The sequence below is a fragment of the Notamacropus eugenii genome, chromosome 2, assembly GCF_028372415.1.
Source record: "Notamacropus eugenii isolate mMacEug1 chromosome 2, mMacEug1.pri_v2, whole genome shotgun sequence".
Taxonomy (NCBI): domain Eukaryota; kingdom Metazoa; phylum Chordata; class Mammalia; order Diprotodontia; family Macropodidae; genus Notamacropus; species Notamacropus eugenii.
Window position 1 is genome coordinate 315,136,256 of NC_092873.1, and position 21,541 is coordinate 315,157,796.

At 37.5% G+C, this 21,541-nt stretch overlaps 1 protein-coding gene across 1 annotated transcript in view; it reads right to left on the reverse strand.

Moving 5' to 3' along the window:
* Positions 1-1,540: 1,540 nt before the first annotated feature.
* The window catches only part of SHISA6 (shisa family member 6), a 526,490-nt gene continuing 506,489 nt past the window's right edge, over positions 1,541-21,541 (reverse strand). Inside the window, exons 5-6 of the mRNA XM_072645069.1 lie at positions 15,355-15,507; positions 1,541-8,113 (exon numbers count right to left, since the gene is read on the reverse strand). Coding sequence (XP_072501170.1) covers positions 7,560-8,113; positions 15,355-15,507 — 707 coding nt within the window. The 3' untranslated portion in view covers positions 1,541-7,559. The remainder of the gene's footprint in view (positions 8,114-15,354; positions 15,508-21,541) is intronic.

Here is a 21,541-nt window from a genome sequence, read left to right on the forward strand (position 1 = left end):
TTTTTTTGTATAAATGTAGATATAGTATATGTACATATGGTCTTTCCAGATAGAAATCTAAGTCCCTTGAGGGAAAGGACTATTTCACTTTTACCCCCAGAGCCCAACACAATGCCTAGCAAATAATAGATGATTAATAAATTCTTGGTGATTGATTTATTGATTGATAGACACTGGACATCTGGTCACCAAATTGAAGAGGAGGAAGAAAACAAAATGGATCATTTTGGGGACATAAAACAGAACTTGCAGTGACCTCAAATTTTTTCTTGAAACAAAAATCTATCTTTTTTTTAATATCAATGTGTTGTTGAGGCTAGAAAGCTGCAAACAATACATTCTCAAAGGAATCAGAAAGGCAGTGTGGCATCTGGAATACCTGAGTTCAAATTCAGCCTCAGACATCTACTAATTGTGTGACTGGGTAAGTCACTTAAACAGCTGTCTGCTTCAATTTCTTTCATAATGAGGAAAGTAATGCCTACCTCACAGGGTTGTTGTGAGGATAAAATGAGATAATACTTGTAAAACTCTCTGCAGCCTTTACAATGCTGTATAAGTGCTAGCTAACATTATTTTTATTATTGTGTATTCCAGTTGCCTCATTTTAATATGAAAAAACTGAAGGTCTAAAAAATTGTGAGTTGCCTAAAGGTACATTGATAGTAAGTAGTAAATGGAGGATTTGAACCCATAGCACATGTATATCAAGGGTAAATCTCCTGACTTTCAGTCTAACATTTAAACACATTTAGAGATATACTGCAGAGGCAGTGAAATGGCTCAGTGGATAGAACTCTGGACCTGGAGTCAGGAAGACTTGAGTTGAAATTCAGTCTCAGACACTGACTAGCAGTATTGATCTGGGCAAGTCATATAACTCTCTTTGCCTTGGTTTCCTCATCTGTAAAATGAACTGGAGAAGGAAGTGGCAAACCACTCCAGTATCTCTGCTAAGAAAACCTCATATGGGGTTGCAAAGAGTTGGACATGACTGAATGACAAGAGATGTGCTATAATTCAACTTTTTGCCTGTTTTAGATGAGGCCTGCCTCCAATTCATACACAATGAATCATACAAATGAGTCAGATGTTTGTTTCTTTCAGAGTCAATCGGGCTTGCTCAGGGTTACAAATCTAGTAAGTGTCTGAGGTCAGATTTGAACTCAGGTGCTCTTGACTCTAAGGCCTGTGCACTATCTGTTGTGTCACTTAGCTGTCCCAATGAGTCAGATTTTTGATAGTAGCTAGAGAATGGACCTTGAAGCCAGGTGACTTGGATTTAAGTCCTACCTCTAATAGATACTAGCAAATAGATGCAACTGGGTGTTCCAGACAACTCTTAAGACAATAAGTTGCAGAGAAGGTGCATTAACGAAAGAAGTTATTTCCTCTGAGAGTTTCCTATATCAATGAAATCGCAGGTCCAGGTCCTCTCCTTTTCTAGAGAGGTAAATTGTGCGTCTTCCTATCAATAAGGATCTGAAGAAAATTTTTAAATAAGTGGTATTTGCTACTTGTATAGTCACAGAGACAATGCTTTTGTTGAAACTGCTTTATTTTAAATTCATAAATATTTGTTACTGACAAAAGTGGAAAAATCCTTAAGACTCTAAATCTTACTAAACTGATATTTGTTTACAGTACATACAGAATGTGCTTTTACAGGTAAGTAGAACAATGAGAATTATACAGAGGAAACAGTAAGTGTACTGCTCATCTTGAAGCTTAACGATTAATCAAGAATCTGTGCAAAGTTACAGATATAAAGGTAATTTTTCATTGGTACCACCATATAATTAACATGAAATCCATAAATTGGGCTAATGCATAAAAATGTTCATTAATCCCTCTTAGGAAATAGTGTACCCAAATTAAAATGTTAAGGTAAGAATTGCTTTTATTAGAGAATTTCTTACTACAAAATGTCTAGTTTAGTTATAGAACTAAGGGTGTATCCACCATTAACAAAGGACATGAATGGGACAGCCCCATGGGGTGGCCCTTTGCAAGAGGAAATGGGTTTGAAGAGGGGAGGAATGACACAATTGAGAAGTGACAATTTCTCCTTATAAATGTTGACATTAAGGAGACACACAATGTTATTTTTGTCACTAGTAGAGGAATGATGGTGCATGTGAAGATTTACATGATGGTCTAGGTTATCTTTACTTTCATCCTGTCTTCTTGTCTCATCTCATAATCCTTTACTGGAGGGTCACCAGGAGGGATTAGAAAGGTACAAGGGCAGTAACAATTCCATATAATACACAGAGGCTCAGCTGTAACTTCTTCTTTCTCCAACTAGATTAGATTTAGTGTCCAGAGCTGTTTTCAAGGAGATGAATCTCATTGCTGTTTAGAAAAAAAACTTTTACAACACAAAAACTTGTTCTTTTCAATAAGCTGCTCATCAAGGGATTTTGAAATGCCTTAGAGTTACTCTTAAGAACAAGATTGTGGCCTCATGGAAAAAACCACCTCCCCTATTCTCAATATTCCCTCCTACTGCCAGCTGTCTCTTAAGTAAGATTTCCTTCTTCTAACAGCCTGGGCCACATTGAAAAAGGAAACAGAAATTCCTCAGGGGCAGAAGCCCTGTGTATTTTGGGTGTTTCTGATATAAGCAAGTTTCTATGAAAATCAACCTATTAAATCAAGCCTATTGAATGGTTAGATAGTTAAACATGCAGCTTCAAGGTCTTGGCCAAGTGGGCCAGGAATATTGAGCCAACCATACACCAGGTATGCCCTTGGTAGCTGAGAAATTCACTGTGGGTCAGACATAATGAGGCATGTACAGCTTAGAAAGGAGAAATCTGAACACCAGATGGAAATCAGAAGAGTTGCAAGGGCAAAGCAGGGTCAGAATGTAGATGAAAATCCAATGAGAGCCCAGAAAGATTTCTCTTACCTACTAATTTTCTAGCAAGACAATAGTCTGCTTATGAAAGTAGCATTTGAACATTGAAAAACACCTCACTAAAACATGAGCTCCCTTGAAATACTTTCAGGACAAGTTTTCAGGTTTAGTAGAAGATAAATAAATGATTTATTAATGTAGTCATGTGTATGTCAACGGCAGACTCTTAAGTAATTTCTTGGGTTTAAGTTCTCACTTGTGCTTGATATGAATAATTGTAGAGTTGACTTGGGAAATAGAATGGGAAATTATCTCCTTTCCTCCTATTTCTAGGAAATCAACTAAACTTTCAGTGTTTGGAGATAAATGGTAGATACCACCTGCAAACAGAAGATATCAAGTGAGATAATTTATGTAAATTGCTTTTGCTAACTCTTAAGTACTACTTAAATGTAAGGTATTATTATATTGTTATTAGTAAGAGCAAAAGAGGGAGACAGCAAGTGTGATTGAGAGATCCCTGAGGAGCTAACAGATGTGGCCAGAGCTGGGTATGACAGGAAAGAACCTGGAGCCTCAGGGACAGCATCCATCAAAAACCAGATCAGAGACAGGGCTGTGCTGACACCAATGACCCCTGGGTTCTAGCAGCCCCTCCCTTCTCCAAAAGGTAGTCAGAAAGAGATTCTGGGCTCCATGTGACAAGGAGCATTCATAGGGTGTGGTATTAGAAGAATACAAAATGAATGAAAACTAATGAGCAAATGAGATTCCTTTCTAGATTCCAATTCTATCATCTTCATCTAGATTTCTGGTTTTTAGAGCTAAAGGCAAGAGAAAGGCTAGAGACAAGGGACCAGTACTAGAGAAGAAATGGCAGCAGTAGACAACAGAGAAGAGTAAATGGAAAGACAAGTTTTTGCAGGGAGTAGAGGAGAAGAGAGAGCAGGGCTGGAAAATAGGGAAAAGAAAAGAATGGAATTAGGATGAGAGTAGAAGAGAAAGATATTTGGTAAGAAGATGAGGATATTGTAAGCTGGTACTTTGGAAGTTTGTTCTATCATCTAGTTGGCTAGTGAACACAGAGGTCCATCAATGGAAATATTCATATGCTTAAGGACTTCTTGCTAAAACTTTTGGGACCTGTAAGTTTATAGAATCAGGAACCATGGCAAAATTCAAGAGAACTCATTTTTAACAAGAGTCACATTCTTTTAAGATCTAGAAGGAAAGAGGCAATGTTAGGAGAAGAATAAAAAGAGATTTCAACTGCAGGCTCATGTCCCTGCCAATATTTAACACAGTGCCTTGCCTAATAAGTGCATAAAAATATTTGTTCAATTAAATTGCATCAAACTGAATCTACATCAGACTAATTTAGAGAGGAATAGAGACCAAAACCAGTCGGAAATTTTATTTTCATATATCCTCAAGAGAGAATGCCCGGCCAAAGATTAGGGAAATTTGCCAAGAGAATGTTCTACTGACTGACTTACTTGAGGGAATGAGAAAAGTGGATTGGTGCATTAGCTGTTGGTTATGAATGATTGTGGAAGTTCATGTATAGAAGACAGAGGAGAGCTTTTGGCAGGAAAGAAGTCCTCCCTTTCTCTTTTCACCAGTAAGTGGGTAAAGTTGGTTTGATTTGCTGGTATTGTGCTATAGGACTGTAACTAGCTTGTGACAGTGGTGCCCTGACTTCTAGTGTGGCCAGATGAATATTTTATGATCCTGTACTTGATCTGTAATAGGTATATTTGGTTTCATTGAGCCCAATTCTCCCACTTGTGGCTTAGAGAACAAACTCAGATAAACCTGTGGGGACCAGCCCTCAGAAGGTTTACATGCTTGGTGGGGAAGAGGGCAGAAAGAAAATCTGTCCTTGTGTTAGCTCTTTGGAGCCATGTCACTTCCCATGTAGGGAAGCTAAAGGAGCAAGTGCCCCATACCAATTATTTGAGGAGTCTCTGTCCACATTGGAATGAGACTGGCCTGAGCAGTGAATCAGAAAGGTGTGGGGGGGAGGTCACAGGATTATAAATTTAGAACTGGAAGGGACCTCAGAGGTCATGTACTAAAATCCACTCATTTGACAGAAGAGGAAACTGAGGCCCAGAGCAGGCAGTGTGGCTCTATGGTGAAGTAGAATTGGAGTCATTAGAAGACAGGAGTTCAAACCCCAGCTCTGCCACCTATTGACTTTGGGCAAGTCACATGGTGTTTTAGTGTTCAGTTGCCTTAACTGTAAAAATGAGAAAGTCAGACTCAATAGCCTGAAAGGTCATTTCCTGCTCTGTCTGTGGTCTGTGATCCAAATGATCTGTGTGAGGTCACATTGGTAATAAATGAAAGATTCAAGATTTGTAGCCAGAATCAACATGTTTTTCCCACTATTACCTTGCTGCTATTGATGGTAATTTTCCCAAAGTTCAGACAAAAATTAGAGCTTTGGAATTCTTCAAATAAGTTGATTAGACTGATTCATTTCAGTGTCATCTCTGAACTACTTTGATGGAAAGTTTACAAAGCTCTCATGGAATTCTCTGACCTCTGAAGGCACCACATCAATGTGGGAGATATTTTACCTCCATGATGAGAAAAAGATACCCTTTTTAAAGGTCATTTCATTTGGAGCCTAATTTTTTTTGATGGAGATAATAGGGTGGTTGTCTCTATAACATTAAGTTCTTACAGTGTACTCCAATAGGCTGGTAGAAATGCTAGAGTGACTGGAGCAGTGGGAACAATTAGGGTCACTAATTGAGAGTTTTCATTCAGGATACTCTTTTCTTAATAGCCTGGATATGAAGCTACTGGAACTGCAGTGGCACCACGGCCCTAAGTATGAGGGAGATGCCCTTCCCTACTAAAATGGAAATAGCCTGGCATGCCCTCATCTTAGTGGTCAGCCTTACATTAGGTAATTGCCTGTGCTCTTCAGAGGATGACTACCCAGTAGCTCATATGTGTGAGCTCTATTTACTTTCTCTGGCTGAGTCATGGCATAGCAGTAGATGGTATAGTAGCAACTCAGGGCAAAAATCTAAGGACTTAACTTCCATAGAAGTGCCTGCCTGTGATCAATTTATTTAGCTAGATGATCTGTTGGACTGTTTGTCTTTTCCCTCAACCCCACTCCCACAATACTTCTCATCTCTCTGACCTAAGAAGTAGGAAAAGGCTGCAAAGCAGCCTAGAATAACTGGTTTGGGAGAGGGGCCTGGATTAAAACATAAAATAAAATAAAATTCATTGTTAGGTTTAAAAAAGATCCTTTAGTCTCTTTAATCCAGACCAGAGATAAGTTCTAGAAGCTGTCAGTATGGGAATTGAGTGACTAGGTTTGGAGCTGACAGAATAGAGGTTGGAAGGCAAGTAGGGAAAAGAAGTCCTGAAAAGGACAAAAAGGTGGAGGATATTGAGAGACTGGTCTCTGGCCAAAAAAGAAGAATGGGGCTTACAAGGGAAAGACAGAAGGGCAGGTTGCTTTATGGGAGGGGCAGTGTTGTCTAAAGATAATTTTCTGCTTGGGGCCTGAGTTGCCCTCTCAGAGGGCTAAAACAGACTGCATCTGAAACAGTCCAGTCTGACATGAATAGGGTTTAGAAAAGGGGACCTTGAATGATGGGAATGGTAACTCCCCCTACAGATCATGGCCATCACAGTGGGTCCCCCCAGAGCCTGACAGGCATGGATAGGTAGTCAGGCTGGGTTCTGGGGAGAGGAAATAGGCCTGTATGGAGAGCTGTAGCCTGGGTTTAGGGCTCTAATCTTAGAAGACGTTGAGGCTATCTGGTTCTCTGGCACGAATTCTCTATATACCAAGGCCAAGGTTTCCTTCTTTATGGGGATTCACATCATCACCACTTCAGGAAAACTCTTGAGCTCCTGAGTTAGAGGACCATGAGAATTCAGGTTCACAGAGAATAGATCAGAAGGAAAAGGGTACCCAGGGGGTACAGAGTATGCTGGAATAAGGGAGGCGTGGCTAGGTAAGTTTCCCTAACTCAGAGTTTCTGTTAAGGAGCACAAGAAATGATGGATACCTCTCTGCTCTCAGGCTTAGGTGAGAGTAAGGTCTGGGAGCACTCTGATGAAGGGCAAGGAAGTTATCTTTGTGCTTATGGACACAGCAGCTCCACTGCTCAGGTGAGCAGGCAGTTTTTAGGCACTAGAAGATTTCCATGATGTAGTTCTAGTTAAATGAATGAGACCACATTGCCAAACTGACCAGCTAACTGACCACATACCCTGGTCAGCCCAGCCTAGGAAAGGAGGGTATTAGTGAGGAGAGCATCTCTAGTAGCTGAACCCCTATTGAGAGAGTATGTGGGAACAAGTTGGTGCTGCTGAGGAGGCTCAGAACTATCTCCTTTCCTCACAAATTCTTGATTCCACTTGAAAAAGTGAGAGAAATACTTTTAGATGTGTAAGACAGAGTGAGTCAATGCCAGGAGTCTTGGGCTGTACTTCTAGGGGGGGTATGGCTTTCTGTTGCAGAAGCAGCCCAACTGGCCCCCATCCCTCCCTTGAATATTTTCTATAATTATCCACTTGTGGATAAGGTAGGAGAGGGTGGAATTACAAGGGCCAGAAGATTCTCTGTCCTGCCCAGTCCCCAAGGCCCTTTTAGGGAAGACAATCAGGCTTCTATCCTAGCTACCTCCACCCAGCCTATTCCTGCCTCTGACCCTGGTCACACAGTCACTTCAGTTTTGCTGGCTGTGTGGTAGTGGGTGTGTTGTCCAGGGATGTAATGTAGCTGTTCCACCGTGTTGTGTTTCCGAGTTGCAAAGGCCTGGCGCTTGGCTGCGATCTGACTCTGGCCTAGGGTGTTGTAGGAGTTACTGGAGGCACTAGGATGGGAGTGCATCTTGGTCATGTGGTAGCGGTCCAGCACAGGTGTAGACACAAAGACATCCATGTTTGACATGGCACGAGACAGAGCCTGCTCTGGGAAGGCTGTCCTCTCTGGGGACAGCAGTGGGTCTTGGGAATGCAGACGTTCAGCTGACAACAGCTGCTCATCAGACAGGATCCTGTCATAGGACATGCTGAACTCGTCTGGCATCATTCTTTCAGGAGACAGAACTCTGTCTTGGGACATGGCTCGTAGTGGCCTGCGAGGCCGCTCACGTGGAGGGAGTTTCTGCTGTGACATCTGGATGACGTTGAGAGGGAGTGTGCCTCTGGCGGCCAGATCAGGGAGGTGACGCCTCCTCATGTAGTACTCATCAGCTTCCTTGTCAGCTGTAGGGGCAAGACAATGAAATAATGGGGGTGAGGGTTGCCATATCCATTTAGGAATAAGGGCCTAGGTAGAGAATAAGGTCCACAATAGCACAATAACACTTCAACCCCAATCCCTATAATAAAATCACTGATCATCAGAGCTAGAAGGGACTTTAGAGTTTCCTTAGTCTGATCACCCTCATTTTACAAGAAGAAACTGAAGTCTAGAGAAATGAGATTAGTTTAATGTTACATTGTTAGTACCAGAATTTGAACTGAGATTGAAGTCTCTTGATTCCCAATCTGATACAGTATTGTGGGCCTGAGATGCTCCTCCTTCTACCACCACCAAATAGCAATCAAGGACTTCATAACAAGTACATGAAACTTGGCAGATAGCTCAATTGTAGAACCAATTTTATAATGCCGAAATAAAACCAGACAACAATCCAACATTTTCTCTTAACATAGCCTATGACTACCCACCCAACACACACATTACTCATGCACATGCAATTTAAATAAATTCAATAAGCACTTAATAAGTCATCGATCACCACTACGTAAATGCATACGAGAATATACTCTATCATCAAATTGAGTCCTTGTGGTTAGGGGGGTCATCTCAATTCCCTCAACACCATTTAAAAAACAAAATCTCTCTAAACTCCTTCACCCAAAGCTGGAGGATATTACTACTTTCTTAAATTTCTCATTATATTTTTCCAGGACTTCCTTGGCTAGTCCTTAGCGCAGTATCTGGTATAGAGTAGGTACTTTATATGTGTTTGTTGACTGACTTCTTGACGTCTTTTCACTTTTCCTCTCAGTGGTATTCTAGTCATTTCTATCCATGATTTTCTATACCCAAATGCAGAAATTATATTGCAAAAAATAAAGTTGCAAACTCTTTAAGAATGAGGTATATATTATATGTATTATATATTATATTATATTGTATTATTGTATTGTATTATATTATATTATATATTATATTATGTTATATATATTATATTTTTTATATTGTATTATATTATATTATTATATTGTATTATATTATTTTATATATATTATATTGTATTATATTATTTATTTATTATTTGTATTTTATAGTATATTTCCCCCAAATACATGCAAAAACAATTTTTAACATTTGTTAAATTTTAACCTCCTTTCCCACCCACCCATTACCCACTTCACATTGAGAAGGGGAGCAATTTGACATTGGTTATACATATGTAGTAATGTTGTGAAAGAAAACACACAAAAAACCTAAGAAAATGAAAGTTAGAAAAGAAGTTTACTTCCACTGCATTCAGACTCTCCCGGTTCTTTCTCTGAATGTGAATTACATTTTTACTCATAGCTCCTTCAGAATTGTCTTGGATCCCTATGTTGCTGAGAGAATAGCTAAGTCATTCAGTTGATCATTATATAATATAGCTGTTACAATGTATAATAATCTAGTTCTGCTCATTTCACTTTGCATCATTTCATGTAAGTCTTCACAGGTTTTTTCTGAGAGCACCTTGCTTCTCATTTCTTGTTGTATGATAGTATTTCATTACAATCATATGTAATTCAGTCATTTAGCATCCCCTCAGTTTCCAATTCTTTGCCATCTATAAAAGAGCTGCTATAAATACTTTTGTGTGTGTGTATGTGTGTTTGTGTGTGTATGTGTGTGTGTATTCTTTTCCTTTTTAAAAAAATCTCTTTGGGATATAGACCTGGAAGTGGTATTGCTGGGTCAAAGGATGGTATGCATGGTTTTATAGCCCTTTGGGCATAGTTCCAAATTGTTATTTGGAATGGCTAAATCAATTCACAATTCCATTGATAATGCATTAGTGTCTCAATTTTACCATATTCCCTCCAACATTTGTCATTTTCCTTTTCTGTCATACTAGACAATCTGATAGGTATATGGTAGTACCTCAGAGCTGTTTTAATGTGCATTAAGATTTAAGCATTTTTTTTTTTAATATGACTACAAATAGCTTTAATGACTTCATCTGAAAACTGCCTGTTCATATCCTTTAACCATTTATCAATTGGGAAATAGCTCTTATTTTTATAAATTTGACTTGGTTCTTTATGTATTTGAAAAATGAGGTCTTTATCAGAAAAACTTGTAATTTTTTCACAGTTATTACTATTTATTTCTCTCCATCTTATCCCTCCTTTTCCCTCCCTCCTTCCCTCCCTCCCTCTCTCTCTCTTTTTCTGTCTCTCTCTCTCTGTCTCTCTTTCTCTCTCACTATTTACCATGTCCATCCTCAAAAATGTTTTGCTTCTGACTATTGCCTCCCTCAATCCACCCTCCCTTGTATTAGTGCCCCCCCATCCCCTTTGTCTCCTACTTTCTTGTAGAGTAAAATATATTTCTATACACAACTGAGTGTGTATGTTATTCCTCCTTTGAGCCAATTCTGGAGTTCCCCTATCCATTCCTCCATCTTCACTTCCACTGTAAAAGATCTTTATATCTCTTTTATGTGAGATAATTTACCCCAATCTATCTCTCCCTCTTTCTCATACCTTAATTTTATTTTTTAAGATATCATTCCATTATATTTAACTTCTACCCATCTCCTCTAACTATGTATACTCTTTCTAATTGCCTCAATACTGAGCAAATTCTTATGAGTTATAGGTATCATTTTCCCAGGTATGAATAAAAAAAGTTTAATGTTATTGAATCCTTTCTCTTTCCTGTTTAACTTTTTATGCTTCTTTTGAGTCTTCTGTTTGAATGACAAATTTTCTATTCAGCTCTGATCTTTTCATTGGGAATGCTTAAAAGTCCTGTGTTTCATTGAATATCATTTTTTTCCCCTGACAGAGTATATTTAGTTTTGCTGGATAGGTGACTCTTGGTTATAATCTTAGCTCTTTTGTCCTTCAGAATATTAAATTCCAAATCCTCCTATCTTTTAACATGAAAGGTACTAAATATTGTGCTATCCTGACTATGGCACCATAATATTTGAATTATTTTTTTCTGACTGGTTACAATATTTTCTTTCTTAACATGGCAGCTCTGGAATTTGGCTATGATATTCTTGAGAGTTTTGACTTTGGGATCTCTTTCAGGAGCTGATCAGTGAATTCTTTTAGTTTCTATTTTACCCTCTAGTTCTAGAATATCAGAGCAGTTTTCCTTGATAATTTTTTGAAAGATGATGTATAGAATCTTTTTTGATCATGGCTTTCAGGTAGACCAATAATTCTTAAATTACCTTTCCTCAATCTGTTTTCCAGATCAGTTGTTTTTCTAATGAGATATTTCACATTTTTCTTCTATTTTTTCATTCTTTTGATTTTGGTTGGTTGCTTTTTGGTATCTCATCAACTGCCCACTTATCCAGTTTTAATTTTTAAACAATTGTTTTCCTCAATGAACTTTTGTACATCCTTTTCCATTTGGCCAATTCTGTTTTTTAAGGAGATCTTTTTTTTAATTGAATTTTTATACTTTTTATCTATTTGAGTAATTCTGATTTTTAAGGAGTTTTCTTTAGTGAATTTTTTAGCCTTTTAAAATTAATTTATTACTATTTTATCATTTGAACTATTCCTTTTATTAGTATGTTATTTTCTTTATATTTTTTGTGCTTCCTTTACTAAGATATTGACTTTTTTTCATGATTTTCTTACATCATTGTAATTTCTTCTCCCAATTTTTCTTCTATTTCATTTTTTAAATTTTTAACCTCCTTTTTGAGTTCTTCCAGGAATTTTTTTTTGGCACAAGACCAATTCATCATTGGTCTCATTTTTCTCATTTGGTTACATTTTTCTTTGAGGCTTTGGATAAAGCAGTTTTGACATTAGTATTTTTTTCCTGAGTTTGTATTTTGATCATCCCTGTCACCATGTAACTTTCCATGGTCAGGTTCTTTTGTTGTTGTTTCCTCATTTTCCTAGCCAATTTCTTGACTTTTAATTTTATGTTAAAATGGGGCTCTGATCTTGGAGTGGAGGGAGCACTGTTTTAAATTTCAAGCTTTTTTTGCTGCTACTTTCAGAGCTAGTTCTGGGGAGTCTGTAAGTTTTCATTTCTTTCAAGGTGGTATGATCTAAAAAGAGGTGTGGTCATTGATCTCCTGGTCCATGATCTGGTCTGAGGGTGACCACAAGCACTCTTTTCTACCTTGGAACTATAACCAGGGTTCCCCTGCTACCTCACAGGTGCAAACTCTGGTATGCTAGTGCTTGTCCTCACTCAGGAATATGACCTGGATCTATGTATGGGTAATGGAACGTAGTTCTGTACCCAGTGCTAGCTAAAGGACCCCTGTAATATCCTTCTTACCAGTTGTCTGCCTTCCTTACTGTTGGTGGGCTGACAACTCCTACAGTTGCTGCTGTCACTGCGGATCCAGTTGCCTCCAAGGCTTGGTACTGATCTGCTGGGGCATGGCCTGTTCTGTCTCAACCTGTGTTAGAGTGTGCTCCATTCTCACTTCTGAGCAACAGACTTTTTCTGCTAAACTTCAAAGTTGTCTTAGGCTGGAAAATTGTTACACCCTGTCCTTTTGTGGATTCTGCAACTCCAGTATTCATTTCAAGGCATTATTTAAAGTTCTTTTGAAGAGAATTTGGGAGAGCTGAGGTGAGTCCCTTGCCTTTTCTCTGCTATTTTGTTTCTACCTCATGTGTTTTACATATATTTTTGTGAATAACAAAGTACCTTGTACTTAGTGGACATGTTTATTGAACATGATTAAATACTGCATACACAAATTATACACATGTAACAATACCTACACCCATCCATCCAATCTGCACATTCATATAAACACATATGAAAATTATATACTCTACCTTATCTTCCTTATAATCCTGGACACATATGCAATCTGTAATACATCCCAAATGTACCTATAGGGCTAGATGGTGTTTGATTTCCCTTATAGCTCTTGGTCTATGAGCTCAAAGAATCAATGATATAGTATAGTATGTATTTCATAAACTCACATACCCTATATTTCTCCCCTATATGCCAAGACATACAAATCTCCCATTCTACACATAAACCCCATATGACTACACATCTTATGTTCACAAATATCATATATCCATATTCTAAATCAATACTTAAGTAGAAATTCCATTTGTCTATGTGTCTATATATAAGCATTAATTATCTTTGAATTAATAGAAACTATAATAAAGAACTTTAAAATTATTATCTTACTTGATCATCATAACAACTTGGGAGGAAGGTACTATTATTTTCCTATTCTGGAGATGAAGAAATTGAGGTCAACAGAGTTTTAAGTAAATTGTCAAACATGACACAAGTAGTAGGTTAGGAAGTGTCTGAAGACACATTTGAGCTCAGATCTTCCTGACTTCAGGTCCAGGATTCTATCCATTAAGTTACATTGCTGCCGACAATCTATACAGACTCTACGGACTTACATATTTTACACCTATAGCTATGATGTATTCCAAGCATGCATTCTACAACAGGGTTTGTATACACCCAACATGCAAACATGTGTATATGTATACACACATATACCATATACAAATATACACATACATGCATATACATGAATATATATATACATACTTATACATATATATGTTTGTATGCACACATACAAATATACACCATTGAGCATGTAGAAACTTTACACATGATGTTCACATATTCTCCAAACAAACCAAAGCAATGTATATCCCTGGGAATGCACATATGTCCTATTCACACATAATCTCCAGAAACAAAGCTTCTCACAGACTTCATCTCTTAAATTTCTACACAGTACAAGTTCCCTCATTTCTGGTTTAGGGCAAGATGAATGATCCTGCCCCTCACTGTCTAACTGAGAATAAGTCAAAATTCCTTGAGATGGTCAGGCAAAAACATCCCTGGTTATGGCAATCAAACTTCCTACCATGAAAGACAGCTAGGAGTCTTAATGGTCCCTCTTTTTGTTTAATAAGGTCATTGTCAGTTTTGAGAAGATACTCAGTCCCTGTTCTCTACTTGGGGTTAAAATATCATAATGGAGCACTTTCAAGTATTTTTAAAGTGGGTTTTCTCCATGGCATTTCTTTGTCTTTTAGGTCTAACTCCTCTCAAAGACACCTTAGATTCAAATAACAATGATGGAGTTCATAGAGCCACTGGCATAGGAAGAGATTGATAAAACTGAAAGTAGGAGCAGGAGGTCACAATTGTTACACTATTAGTCAAGTTAACCTTAGCTCAAGGTTTCTGGGGAATGAAGGAGAAAGGTGGGAATGATAGGAAACTGCTTTATTGAACATCACCTCCTCAGTAAGCAATGTAGCCAGGGTAAAGGGATATGGTTTTGGCAATACTGGCTTTTACACTGGTCACAAGTCAGAAATGGTTGATAGACTTCTAGGGAGGACACTAGAATAATCTCAGATCATTCTGCTTTGGGATTTAGAGTAAAGTGGAGGAAAGGGCAGCATAGACTAACCCTCTGCAATGTGCAGGGTCTCTTCAAGCTTGAGAATGGAAGAGTAGTTGATACTGAATTCAGCAATGAGTCTATAAAAGGATATAGAAATTGTAGGATTTTTGAGTTGGAAGAGACCCAAGAGATCATCTAGCTTAATCTGCTTACTTTACAGATGAAGTAACTGGAATCTAGAAAAATTAGTAATTTCCCCAGTCACAGAACTAGTAACAGAAAGAGTTAGACCTCAGAACCAGGTCATTTGTTTCCAAATCTAACATAACTTCCATTAAAATGGGGATTTTTAACATTTTTTGTGCCATGGATTCATTCAGTCTATTAGGTGAATCTTATAGATGTCTTCTCATAATGATGTTTTTAAATGCAAGAGATATAATACAAAGAATTACAAAGGAATCAATTGTGTTGAAATAGATAAAGTTCACAGATCTAGGTTTAGAAAAAACAACACAAAACCATGTCTGTTAAACTAGAGATGTTAAACACATAGCTTCAACATTCCCAAGTGCAGCCCCAATCAAATTAAAATGCAATTGAGAAATAATTAACAAAATAAATAAATATATAACATTACATTTTAAAACTGTCAATATGCAACCCACAGAGATCCTTGTGTATTTGAGTTTGACATCTCTGTACTAAGCCATGCTGCCTTTCTTCTCCACCCTCATTCTTTTCCTTTCTGCTTGGGAGAAAGAGATGGGACAAGTTCCCATGTCCTGGTAAAGAAAAGGAAATCTAGCTGCAACTTGAAACTGAAGTGCAACCAAAAGCACAACCAAAAACACTTACTTAGCCTCTTCAAAGATGAGTATTTGCTGGGGTTGGTCTTAACTGCAGATTCATAGGATGGGGGGAGGTGAGCCAAGTTCTGGAAGGATCGAGAGAAAGAAAGGTCATAGGGCTCTGTGGCTGATGTCAGGATGTTGTTCATTCTTGGCTTTTCTGAAAGAAAGAAAGAAAGAAAGAAAGAAAGAAAGAAAGAAAGAAAGAAAGAAAGAAAGAAAGAAAGAAAGAAAGAAAGAAAGAAAGAAAGAAAGAAAGAAAGAAAGAAAGAAAGAAAGAAAGAAAGAAAGAAAGAAAGAAAGAAAGAAAGAAAGAAAGAAAGAAAGAAAGAAAGAAAGAAAGAAAGAAAGAAAGAAAGAAAGGAAGGAAGGAAGAAAGGAAGAAAAAGAAACAGAAACAAAGAAACAAAGAAAAAGAAAGACAAAGGAACCATTAAAACATTCCTGCTACTACTTTGGCAAGGATCTTTAAAGAACAAGAATCCCAGTTATCAATAATGTCAGGGTGCATTCCTTTCACTGTTTTGGGCCAAAAGGACACTGTAGCTGTTCAGAGAGGAAGGACTTCAACTTGAGTAACACTGGAATCTTGCCTAATCTACCCACCTCCCTCTCCCCACTCCCCCCAACCTGGAGATCCAAAGTCAACTCCTTATAATCTTTTTTCTAATAAAAGTGATAGAATGTCAGTGTTGGAAAGGAGTAATAGAGACCATTTAATGCTAGTCCAACAATCTTATTTTACAGATGAAGAAATGAAGGCTCAGAGAGGTACTGACTTGCTCAGTAGTTTTCCTTTAATACTTAATTTCTATACATTGGACAAATCACTTAACCTAACTGGACTTTCATATTTTCTCTTTATGAAATGAGGGGTTTGAACCGAATGACTCCTGAGGTCCTTCCAACTCTAGATGGATGCTTTTATACCGAGTTAAGGGCAAAGACAGAAATGGAACCCAGTTCTCTTGACTCCTAGTTTAGTCAATACTCTCATCATAGTTGCCTCTCGTGATTTTCTTTTCAATTACCTAAGAAAAGCAAACTTTTTAAAGTATATGTCAATAAGCAGTCACAGTGAAATACATCCTAAAGCAATTTTTTTTTTTTGCAACTACCTCATCCAAAACCACCTTTCATTTCTCTTAAACCCTTGGGGAGGGAATAGGGAAAGGGATAGGTGGGTGGTGGTGGTGTAGTGACCAAATAACACAAATATCCAATTGTTCTCACCAACTCAGTCTCCCAGGGTACAACTCTAAGATTCCCCAGGCCAAAAAGAGACAATGTTTTTCTGTATTCAGCTCTGAACCAGAGGTGATACTTGTCCAGGGGTGTTCTGGAGTAAGCTACAAAAAATGTTAATAATGGGAATTAAACTTAAAAGTGTGTTGCGTCTACATTTTCCCCAAAATGGCGGTTTTTAAACATTTACCACCATAGACCTGTATTTGTTCTTCTGAAATAACAGTAACTGGTACTGATATAATACTTTAAAATTGCACTTAAATGACTTAGTGGAGTTGATCATATTATGTGTACAAAAGCAACATGAAATATCATTTCATGAAAGAGACATTTGGATACTTTATCTTGCAGTGGTCATAAAGGGGAAAAAAGTAAAGAGATTTCAACAGTTCATTGTTTGGTCATATCAATGTAATAATGATGAGGAATAAGATGACAATGATGATGATGATGATGATGACAATGATAAAAATACAACAAAATTAATTTACCTATTCAGTGTCATACCAATTAAACATCTAAATGGTCACTTTAAAGAACAAGAAAAGAATAACACAATTCATCTAGGGAACAGAATGTCAAGATTCTCAAAGAAAATGAAAATGAGAAAGGAAGGGAATTAGAAGTATGAGATATTGATTGAACAAAGCAATAATCATTAAAACTATTTGGTATTGGTTAAAAAGCAGAAAAATGGAACTGATGTAGATTAATACAGTAAGACAATCTTTGATAAACTTAAAGGCCCTAAGTACAGTAGTAAGGACACACTATTAGGCAAAACTTGCTAGGAACACTGGAAACTAGTCTGGCAGATATTAACTTTAGATAATGATCTGATAGTATATACCACAATAAACTCCTAAAAAATACTAGATTTATGATTTCACTTCTTGGAGCCATGATGGCAAAGTAAGCAGTACATCATTATCCCTCTCCCTTAATCACCTCTGGAAAAAAAAAAACAGAAAACAGCACCCCAGGAAAAAACCCTGGAACAGTGGAGTCAGCAGAAAGTTTAGGTGAAGCAATCTTTTAACCAGGGAAACTTGGAGGATTGGTAAGAAAGGTCCATCTCACTCAGATAAAAAGGAAGTACATTTTAGGACAGGAAACATCTCAGCAAACTAGCGGGAGAAAGGATGACAGAGGAGGCAAATACCAACAACAGGACCACCTCATGTCTTAGTATACCTAGGGGAACTCATAGATTCCAGCTCAGATGCCTGCCACTATGATGTAACCCTGAATGGGCAGTCATCCTCCAGCAGCAGACCTCCTTGGGCTTCAGTGCAGCCCCAGGCAGGCAGATGTCCTCCAGCAGCCAGAACCCCACATGCTTCAGTGTAGCCCTGGGGAAATGCAGAAAAACCCCACCTGGCCGTAGCACATACAAGGCATCACAACTAGAACCCCAGATCAGTTCCAGGTAAGATACCAGACCCCTGAAGCTTCCATTTTCCAGCACCTGAGGCCCCAGCATACAAAGTCAGTGAATAGGCCCCTGGTCCTCAGCACAAGAGGCTTTGGATAGTGCCCCTTGTGTGCCAGAAGCAGAGGTCAGCTTTAAAAGCCAGGAAACAGGCAACCAAGATAAGCAAGAAGCAAAAACAAACTGACCACAGACTGTTTCTATGAGCACAGGGAAGATCAAAACACCAAATCATAAGAGGACAACATTGTCAATACACCTATATACAAAACCTCAAAGGTGAATTGGTCTCAAGCCCAAAAAGCCTTCTTGAAAAAGATCAAGAAGGATTTTCAAATTCAAATAAAAGAGATAGAAGAAAAATTGGGGAAAGAAATGAGAGGTATACAAGAGAGAGTCAACAGCTTGGAAAAGAAAGGACAAAAATTGACTGAAGAAAACAACTCCTTAAAAAAAAGAACAGGCCAAATGGAAAAAGAGGTTCAAAAGCTAACTGAAGAAAAAATTCCTTAAAAATGAGAATTGGGCAAGTAGAAGTGAATGACTTTATGAGACATCAAGAATAAGTCAAACAAAAACCAAAAGAATGACAAAATAGGAGAAAACATAAAATACCTTCTCAGAAAAAAAGTTAATTGACCTGGCAAATAGATCCAGGAGAGACAATTTAGGAATTATTGGTCCACTTGAAAGTCATAATCAAAAAAAGAACCTGAACAGCATTTTTCAAGAAATTATCAAAGAAAACTGCCTTGAGATCTGTAATGGGAGTTAAAAATCTTCCCTGCCCATTAATAGACCTCAGGTGTGACTGTTAAAGGAAGCTTGATTAGGGAAGGCTTGTTTTGTATGAAGGCCTACACCTTTTCTTAGTTGCTAATGAGGCAATGGGTCATGAGGGTCATGCCCTCTGACTCTGAACAGTGCGTGTATATATATACTCTAAGGTGAGGTTTTGTTTTGGGGCTCAAATCATTGGAAAAATGTTTATGTGATTAGGCCAGACAAGATTCTGAGTATCTGTTAAGGAGCCCCCCAGCTTTGAAAACCCAGATATCAGTGTTTCTCTCTTGGATAATGATGTGTGAATTGTCTATAGTCAGACAGGTGGAAACCCTATCTGTTGGTCTTTTTATTTGTAATTTCTGTTTGCATTTTCTCTGAAGTTCAGGGTGTTGACTTTCCCACCTTAACCAAGTGAATGATATACGTGCTAGATTAACGTCAGATTGTTTACTGCTTTTAAGGTTGCTTTCCTTAGAAAAACAGATATAAGAACCTGTGCAGCAGGCCCGCTTGTATATGCTGGGGTGCTTGCTGTTAAAAGATTCTAGAACTAAAGGGTAAACTAATCATTGAAAGAATCCACTGATCACCTCCTTAAAGAGATACCAAAATGAAGGCTCCAAGGAGTATTGTGTCCAAATTCCAGAATAATCAAGTCAAGGAGAAAATACTGCAGGCATCCAGAAAGAAACAATTTATACATCGTGGAACCACAGTTAGGATTATGCAGGACCTAACAGCTTCTACATTAAAAGGAGTACTTGGAATATGATATTTTGCAAAGCAAAAGGATCTTGGATTACAACCAAGAATTGACCACCCAGCAAAACTGAACACTTTTTTCAGGTGGTAGACATTCAATGAAATAGGGGACTTCCAAATTTTCTTGATGACAAAACCTGAGCTGAACAGAAAATTCAGTGTTCAAAAACAAGACTCAAGAGAAGCATAAAAGATTAAAAGAAAAGGAAAAGAAAACATGATACTCAATAAAGTTAAACTGTTTACATTCCTATATGGGAAAATGATACTTGTAACTCTTGAGAACTGTATCATTATTATGACATTTAGAAGGGGTGTACATAGATAGAGGGTGTAGATATGTCGAGTTTGATATGATAATAAAAATTAATTAAGAGGTAAAAAAGGGATTTTATTGGGAGAAACGGAAAGAAAGAGGTAAGAAAGGGCAAATTATATCACAGGAAGAGGTGCAAAGACATAGCACAGTAGAAGAGAAGAAGGGAGACAAGCATTGTTTGAACCTTACTCTCATGAGATTTGGCTCAGAGGGGGAATACCATACACACTATATTAGGTATAGAAATCTAAGTTACCCTAGAGGAAGTGGAGAGGAAAGGGAGGGAAGAAATAGTAGAGGAAAAGAGAAAGAAAAGGGAGGTGATAGAAGGGAGGGCAGAATGAGGGAGGTGGTGGTCAGAAGCAAAAAACTTGTGAGGAGGGAAAGGGAAAGTGGAGAGAGAAAAGCATAAATACTAGGGGAAATAGGATGGAAAGGCACAGTTAGGAATCATAACTGTGAATGTAAATGAGATGAAATCTCCCATAAAACAGAAGTGGATAGAGTTCATTAAAAACCATAATGCTAGAATATGCTGTTTACAAAAAACACATTTGAAACAGAAGAGATATACACAGAGTAGGGTAAAAGGCTGGATCTACATATGTTATGCGTCAGTTAAAGTAAAAAAAAAAAAAAAACAACATCACGGGTAGCAATCCTGATCTCAGACAAAGCAAAGATAGATCTAATTAAAAGACATAAGGAAGGAAACTACATCCTGCTAAAAGGTATCACAGACAATGTTAATACTGGACATATAGGTACCAAGTGTTATAGCATGCAGATTCTTAGAGGAGAAGTTAGGTGAGTTATAGGAAGAAAAAGACAGTGAAAGTATATTACTGGGGGACCTCAAACTTCTCCTCTCAAAACTAGATAAATCTAATCACAAAATAAATGAGAAAGAAGTTAAGGATGTGAATAAAATTTTTTGAAAACTTAGGTATGATAGACCCCTGGAGAAAAGTGAATGGGGATAAAAAGGAATATACCTTTTTTTTTTCTCAGCAGTACATGGGACCTACACAAAAACCGACCATTTATTAGGGCAAAAAAATATCACAATCCAATGTAGAAAGGTAGAAAGGTAGAATTTCTTTCAGATCATGATGCAAAAAATGTTACATGTAATAAAGGGCCATGGAAAGAGGAACTAAAAATTAATTAAAAACTAAATAATTTCATCCTAAAGAATGAGTAGGTCCAACAACAAATCACAGAAACAATGACTTCATCCAAGAGAATGACAATAATAAGATAACATATCAAAACTTATGGGATGCAGCCAAAGCAGTTCTTAGGGAAAATCATATCTCTAAATGCTTACAAGAATAAAATAGAGAAAGAGATCAATAAACTAGACATGCAGCTAAAAAAAATAGAAAAAAGAACAAATTAAAAATACCCAATTAAATACCAAATTAGAAATTCTGAAAAGAGAAATTAATAAAATTGAAATTAAGGAAATGATTAAACTGATAAATGAAACTAAGAGCTGGTTTTATGAGAAACCCAATAAAATAGATAAACCTTTGGCTAATTTGATTAAAACAACAAGGAAAAAAAATCAAATTACCAGTATCAACAACACAAAGGGTGAATCCACCACCAATGAAGAAGAAATTAAACCAATAATTAGGAGCT